The following is an 8,471-nucleotide window of genomic DNA, read 5'->3' as shown; positions in this document are numbered from 1 at the left end:
GACTGGCCTTTGTAGGATTTTCAAGCGAGGCCGTTGCCAGTACCGCCTGACTGGCCTTTGTAGGATTTTCAAGCGAGATCGTTGCCAGTGCCCCTGGACTGGCTCTTGTGCGGGTGGCACATAAAATACACCATTTTGAGCGTGGCCGTTGCCAGTACCGCCTGGCTGACCTTCATGCGGGTGACACGTAAAAGCACCCACTACACTCTCTGAGTGGTTGGCACTAGGAAGGGCATCCAGCTGTAGAAACTCTGCCAAATCAGATTGGAGCCTGGTGTTGCCATCCAGTTTCACCAGTCCTCAGTCAAATCGTCCAACCCATGCTAGCATGGACAGCGGACGTTAAACAATGATGATGATGATGATGATAGTCAAACATTCCCACAAAAAAGACATGATGGTCACAGATAGAATGCCTTTGATTGTGGCTCAGCTCCATCAAGGCTGAGCAGGAGCTGAACAGAAAGAATCTTACGGTCAACTACTGAGCCATGATTATGCATTCTCTTCTACTGATAGACTATTTTCTCTGTCAACTTTGTGTTAATCACACTTAATCCAGCTCAATTCTGAGAGAATCCACTAGAATGAGTAGAGTAATTGAAGTGGATAAAAATTAGATTAATAAGCAACATATCTGATTTCTTCTAATGCCATACAAGTAGAATTGACAGATGAACTAAAAGAGCTGGTTCTTTGAGCCCTTCAGCAAGATAAATGATAATATATCTTTCACTTGTTTCAATCATTGGACTGTGGCCATGCTGGGGCACAACCTTGAAGGATTTAGTTGAAAAAATATCAACCCCCATTATTTATTTTTTAAGTGTAGAACCACTAATTTAACATGTAAACAAACCAACACCAATTGTCAAGTGGTGAGAGGTGGGGGGATAATCACAAACACATATATAAAATGAGCTTCCTCACAGTTTCAATCTACCAAATTCACTCACAAAGCATTGGTCAAACTGGGACTATCGTAGAAGACACTTGCCAAAGGTGTCGTACAGAGGTATGATTTTGATGGTTATGTTGTTCATGGATCATGGAAGCTAGAGCCTCATTTACAAGAAATAAAGACATTGATACAGTTGGAGGACTGATTTACATTACAAAATTCAGGAAACCAGTCAACTGGTCACCTGCCACATAGGTAGTCAGAATAGTCAAATGATTTTGTATTTACTAAAAAACATGTCAAGTTATGAACACTACATCTTTTGGGGAAGCATTTAATCAATTTTAGCTTGAAGCAAGTAAGATTCAGAAACTAAAGATAAGAAAGAAAAGAAAAGTAAGAAAGTTAATAGACACCCTTGGTGTTACTACTAAGTGATATATGGGCAGGGAGGTACAGGAAGAGATAGAGAACTATGACATAAGGAGGTACTGAGTGTTACTAAAGAACTGCCTGCTTTAAGTCACTGCAAGTTCTATGGATGAAACAAAAGATAAGAGAAGGAAGTTATACATAATGTTTAGCTAGTGGAAAGTGATTGTCATTGTTTTAATGTCCATTTTTCCATGCTCCCATGAAGTGAACAGAATTTGTTGAGGATTTTTTACAGTGGACGCCCTTCCTATTGCCAACCCTCATTTGTTTCCAAATAAGGTAATATTCCCCATGACCAGACATGTTTTCATGGAAGATTGGAAATGAAGAAAACTGTTTGCATGATGGTAACATTTATTTACACCTGTCACATGATGTCAAGGCAAGGAGACAGTAACACATACATACATACATACATATATACAACAGGTTTCTTTCAGTTTCCATCTACCAAAACCACTCAGCCCAAGGTTATAGAAGAAACTTGCCCAAAGTGATCAGTCCAAGGTTATAGAAGAAACTTGCCCAAGGTGATCAGCCCAAGGTTATAGAAGACACTTGTCCAAGGTGTCACAAAATGGGACTGAAGCTGAAACTATGATGATGATGACGATAAATCAAGATGAGATGAAGTGCAACATATTCAGAATAATATCAAAAATAAAGAAGCACCGATATATTAAATGGGAGACATTGCTGAATGAAAAGTATGAGAGGGATTTAAAAAAAGAATCATTCCTAGAAAACCCAATAGAAAACCTTCTAATGAGGTTAGCATCAGTATGATTAATAAATGCATGAAAGTTAGGAAAAAAACAAGCCCATAATTGTTGCTAAGTTGTAGAAAACATTAGCCTATGTAAATCGTATGCTGGCCAATCATTTAGTTAATGTATGTTAAAGTTTCAAAGGCAAATAAGATACACACCTCCTTGCTCTGCTAGCTTTTTTTTCTTCTCAGCTACTTCCTTCCACCCTTAAATAATGCAGGGTAGCCATGCATCTCCTCCATAACAAGACACCTGCTCTTGTCCTTCCGTCATACTTTAATCTCCTTAACACCTGCCATGCCATCCCTCAAACACTCCCTCAACTTAGTCCAGGGGTCTTTTACTTTTTCCTATTCTTTTTCTGTTCTGTCTTCCCACTTTCTTGTTAATTCTCTCTCCCTTTCTTTCTCTCTGGCTGGGTAACCATGTACATCCTCTACAGCAAGACATCTGTTTCTGTCTCTCCGTCACACTCTAACCTTTCATCATGTAGCACAAAATCACCACCTCCAATGACCCCCACTCCTCTCTCAAAGATTCCTTGTCTTGCGAAGTTACTTGATGACCCTACCAGTGCAGGTGCCACTTTAAAAACATCCAGTCCACACTGTAAAGTGGTTGGCATTTGGAAGGGCATCTAACTGTAAAAACCATGCTACTGGTACCGCATAAGAAGCACTCAACCCACTCTGTGGAGTGGTTGGTGTTAGGAAGGGCATCCAGCCATAAAATAACCAAAACAGACACAAAAGTATGGTGCATGCTTCTGCCTGGCAACCTCCTGTCAAACTGTCCAATCCATGCCAGGAAGAAGGACATTAAACGATGATAAAGATGAAGTTACATGGTTGGCTTCATTAGTACTAGTGTCATGAAAAAAAGCACTCGGTACACACTGTAAGATGGTTGGTGTTAACCATAGAAACCATGCAAAATCTGACAGTGGAGCTCGATACAGCCCTGCAGGTTACCAGAACCTGTCAAACTGTGCAACACATGCCAGCATAAAACGATAAACGTCGCCCTTTCAAGCCTAGCCAGGCTCATGGGCCCGGTTTCCCGGTTTCTATGGTGCATGTGTTCCCCCCCAGCTGGACGGGACGCCAGTCCATCGCAGCGTTACTCAAGAAACAGAAAGAAAGAGTGAGAAAAAGTTGGAGCAAAAGAGTACAACAGGGGTCACCACTACCCACTGCTGGAGCCTCGTGGAGCTTAGGCGTTTTCGCTCAATAAACACTCACAACACCCGGTCTAGGAATCGAAACCGCGATCCTCCGACTGCGAGTCCGCTGCCCTAACCACTGGGCCATTGCACCTCCACACCAGCATAAAAACCAGACATTAAATGGTAATGACAGTGAAGGCTAAGTTTCAAAGCTGGAAGATTGGTCAACAGTCCAAAGGCCTAAAAGTCAATATAGCAAAGACAAAAGTGCTACTATATAAGGACACAAAATTCACAGATTATTTGGGAAGTAACTTCAATATTTAGCAAGTGAACAGGTAGGAACTTAATGCTTTGTACTCTGTGCAGCTAATAGGTACAGAAAAGACTGACAAGAGATCCCAAACTTTAGATATGCTACATGTTAGGAAGGGCATCCAGCCATAGAAACCTTGCCAAATCAGATTGGAACCTGGTGCAGCTCCCCCCCCCTTAAAACTGCTAAGCTGGGGGCTTAGCAGTCCAACTAATGCCAGCATGAAAAGTGGACATTAAATGATGATGATTGGCTTCTTTAAGTTTCCATTGACCAAATCCATTCACAAGGCTTTAGTCAGCCAGAGGTCATAATAGCAGACACTTGCTCAGGTGCCATGTGGTGGTTCTGAACCTAAAACCACATGTTTCGGAAGCAAATTTCTTACCCACAGAGCCACATCTAAAATAGACAAATTTTTCAGGAATGGTAGCTACCTCAATTTACCAGTTAATTTATGGCCACCCAACAAACTTGCTGGTTTCTTGGATGTATGTATCTCTCCTTTTATATAAGGGCTTAGTGGTCAGGGTATTTGGCTCATGATTGTAAGGTAATGAGTTTGATTCCTGGAAGTGGGTTGTGTCCTTCAGTTAGACACTTTATTTCACGTTGCTCCAGTCCACTCAGCTGGCAAAAATGACTTTTATTTCAAGGGGCCAGCTTTGTCACACTGTGTCATGTTGAATTTCCCTGAAAACCATGTTAAGGGTACAGGAGTCTGTGGAGGGCTCAGCCACTTACACATTAATATCACAAGCAGACTGTTCTGCTGATCGGAACAACTACATCATTCATCATCATAACCAACAGAGTGTCAGTTTTATCTCTCCTAATATATTTTGTTCTAACACCTTTTTGAGCGTGGCCGTTGCCAGTACCGTGTGACTGGCCTTGGAAGGCGGACATTAAACAATGATGATGATGCCAGAGAAACCAGAAAACCAACCATATGCTCCTTATGGAGTAATGTGGACTAACCCTACTTGAAGGTACCATCATTCATTTTCTCTTCTGATTAAGGCAACCATGTATCTCCCCTGCAGCAAGAACTTGTCCCCCTGTCATACTTTAATCTTTCATCACCTGGAATAAAGCTACCTAGCTTCAATATTAAATGCACCTCATTTGAGGGGTCTTATCTCGTGAGTTACTTGGTAACCTCACTAGTGTCAGTGCCACATAAAAAGCACCCAATACACTCTGTAAAATAGTGGGGCATTAGGAAGAGATTCCAGCTGTAGAAATCATGCGGTCCTCTGGTTCACCAGCTCCAGTCAAACCGTTCGACTCATGGCAGCATCAAAAACTGACATTAAATGATCATGAATCTCTTTCTACAAATCAAGCTAATCCAAGTGTCCTAGAGTATAACATTACAGTGATGTCTACATTATCTATAATAAACTCAATTCTACATGTACATACAGCCTTTTTCACCCTAGATGCATCATCAACAGAAACGATCAAGTTTGCATACTTGCACAGATCAATCTTTACCCTCATATACAATTGCTTTGTCAGTCCTTAGTGTGTTCAGCAAATCCATATATATATATATATCAAATTGGTCGCACTTAGTTTATTCTTACAAGCTGCCAAAAGAACTTTTATGCATGGGACACCAAAGTTGCAAAGTTGTAAGAAATAGGGAAACTGTGACATTTCCTGGTATCCCAAACAAGTGAAATGATTCCTTCTAAGAATTCAAAACCAATAAAATCTAATAATAACACTGGCCAAAATTAAATGGTTGCAGTGGAGTAACAAATGCAGACCAGTTAGTTGATATTCTAAAATTTTTTATATAATTTACACTCACCCACAAACATAAATAATACCTTATTTGTATAAGAAAGGGAGAGAAACACATTATGGCTTTGAATATAGTCATTAATTCAAATTAATTAAAACAAAATATTTATTAAAAAAAAATGTATTGTAAAAATTGAGACCAAGTCATACATAACTATATATATTTACGTTTGAAAATTGTTTAAACTATTAAACCTTAAATCTTATCTACTTAGTTTTGATCGGTCCATTTTCCAATCAGTTTCACAAGCCTTATTTTTTAAATATATCAACTTTAAGCTCGAACTCGAAATATTTATGCGGGTCTCAACACATGTCCTATGTGCCAGTCCAAAATTCAGTGCTATAGTTGTGTTTAGTGGCGTAGTAAATGAAGAATTTACGTTCAAGTTTTCGGAAAAAGGCTCTGAAAACCGCCAAACACCTTATATTAATGAAAATAAATCAATATTAATATACCGCCAAAAACATTTCATAAGCTATAAGCAATAAATAGAATTCGTGGAATAAATGGAATTGTCAATACAGTTCAATTCGGAAGGGCGGGATATTAATAAAAGGTTTATATGTAACTATCATACAGTTTTAATAATTTTGGAAGATATTTTACTTTTAGTACTAACATTCTATAAATCAAAATCGCATCCGAAAAAACCATAATTTCCACTTTTATTGTAACGATTTAGTAAATATGATAAACATTTTCATAGCATAACTTTAGTATTGTTATCAGGGTTTAAAGTGCTTCTAAGACGTTAATAAGTTTTGGAGAAGTAAATTTGTAATAGTTTCGCTTTACCTAATCTTAGAATGATATTAATCTTACAGTAAGTAAGCTTAATATTTCCTAAACTTAAGGATCTGTAAAAGCAGATACAGATGTTTATTTTCTAAAGTGTGTAATAAAGCCACCTAATTATTAACACATTACAGTGAACTTATTTATTTCATTTCGGGTTGAACTTGTATGTAAACAGAATGAGGGAGACTAAATTCAATTTATCCAATTATGCTTTTTGCTAAATGTTTTTAAAAATTTGCAAAATATTCATCACAAAGTTGATAATGAATTCATCTAATTAGATATACACACTCACACACACACATATATAGATATATATACATACACCCCACATATACGACTTGTTTTGTTTATGCTTTTCCCTCCGGTTTTTTGTGCTATGTGTGCCATAAATATCGCCATCCGTTTAGAGAAAAAAATTGTAGTTTAGAATCAGTAGTTCTTTGACTGCTATTTCTAAATTTTCAGTATGCTGGAGAAGCAACTCAATGCTAATCCCTGTATATTTATACCCTTATATGTGTAGATATACACACGTGTACGTATGTTTGTGTATACATATAGATATATAGATATTATACACACCCCAGTTATATGCCATAACCAGTAATATACTGCATAAACTGTTGAGTGTATTATATAAAGTTATTCAAGCACCTTTTATTGAATACAGGTATATATATATATATATACACACATTGTATATATATTCAATAGGTGCTTGAATAACTTTATAGTTTATATTGAAACATTTTAGCAGTATAAATTTTTTATAAACAGAAAATATAAAACCAGAATTAATGCTAAACAAAACTACTTTTCATTCCAGTTTCCAAACAATAAAAGCAATAAGTTTTTGTCTTTAATATTGCAGGAAGCCGGCATCGTGAACAATCTCAAAACAAACAAGAAGTCGGAAGAGGTGGGGGATAATCATACAAATATATATTCATTTCATTCAGGGTTAGGAGAGTATTTAAAAAAAAAAAAAAAGCTTACGTCGTTGTTTTTTTTTAGAAAAAAACGACATATTTATATATTGAGAGTAACAGAAAAATAATTTTGTATTTTAATTAGATTACCTCCACCGTAGACACCGCCGCTCATTGTGCAAGTTATTTGTTGTAGCACGCGGTTAAGACAAAGCGAATAAATATAAAATGGGAGACTGTGGAAGTTGCTGCTTGCCGCCAGACGTTTTGTAGTGAGGTGACTCTCACACAGTCACTCATCCGATCGATCGTTTCTCCTCTGTCTCTTCTACTTTCTCTTCTCTTTATCTTGAAATAAAATATTTAAAAAAATTTCTTTCGCTAATATACTTGCTGCATACCGAAACTGAACGATACAAATGGTCTCACTTTCTAGTTTTAATTTAATTCATTTAGATATTTATTTAAAAAAAAAAATATGTACATTTTTTAAACTAAATTATACAGCCTACAGTGTGTATGTGTGTATATATATATATATATGTGTGTGTGTGTGTGTATACCCAGTGCGAAATTATATATATATATGTATGTATGTATGTATGTATCACGTTATTTTAAATGTGCTTTTAGTTGAATAATAATAATTTTATCTCGTTTTTAAAAGCCTTGTGCTTTTTTTTTAATCAAAATATATCATTATTATTATAATCATATGCATTATGTACGTTACGTTAATAACCAAATGGTTAAATTTAAAATTTTAACTAAATATTTAGATTTATTTATAATTGCATTTAATAAATAATAAATCAACCTACTAGCTTTCGTTCTCCTCCTAGTCTGGTTGTATCAAAATAATTTTCTAATACTGCATTTATATAAACGAAAGAAAAAAATCATATTTTTAAGGAGAGAGTAAATGTGATGTCCTGGTTGTCATGCCTCTCCCAAAGGTAGTCTTATCGTATATGGCTAGTAGAGAACAATGTTTATTTTTATTGCTTGTTTCAACTACACAAAAGAGTTCTTTTGTTGTTTTATTTTTACTATCAGCATTCCAAAATTTATAATACATGTGACCATGGATCTTACGTCAGTATCGACGACGGATTCCAGTAGTTTCCGTCCACCGACTGATGAAGCACATTGTGTTGAAGTAAAAATAGCGGACTGTTTGTTACACAGACACTGTAATCTATATATTTCGCACATGCTCAGCACAGGTTAAAAATAAAAATATATTATACTATATTATATTATATTATATCATATATCATTTATATATATATATATATGTAAGGACGATGTCTCATGACAGCCAATTTGACAGAC

The 8,471-nt window shown here is 36.4% G+C and overlaps 1 protein-coding gene across 2 annotated transcripts in view; it reads right to left on the bottom strand.

Annotated features, from left to right (window-relative positions):
• The window catches only part of LOC106871757 (actin-like protein 6B), a 102,125-nt gene extending 93,959 nt beyond the window's left edge, over positions 1–8,166 (bottom strand). The window contains exons 1-2 of one of the 2 annotated variants that reach the window (XM_014918392.2): positions 7,958–8,166; positions 7,287–7,484 (exon numbers count right to left, since the gene is read on the bottom strand). In XM_014918392.2, coding sequence (XP_014773878.1) covers positions 7,287–7,311 — 25 coding nt within the window. In that variant the 5' untranslated portion in view covers positions 7,312–7,484; positions 7,958–8,166. Of the gene's footprint in view, positions 1–7,286; positions 7,503–7,957 lie in introns of those variants that run through there. The other variant, XM_014918393.2, reaches the window with a different exon arrangement.
• Positions 8,167–8,471: the final 305 nt, after the last annotated feature.

Source organism: Octopus bimaculoides, chromosome 5 (assembly GCF_001194135.2).
Source record: "Octopus bimaculoides isolate UCB-OBI-ISO-001 chromosome 5, ASM119413v2, whole genome shotgun sequence".
NCBI lineage: Eukaryota > Metazoa > Mollusca > Cephalopoda > Octopoda > Octopodidae > Octopus > Octopus bimaculoides.
The sequence above is the reverse complement of the archived record's forward strand: the minus strand, read 5'-3'. Positions and strand labels throughout refer to the sequence as shown.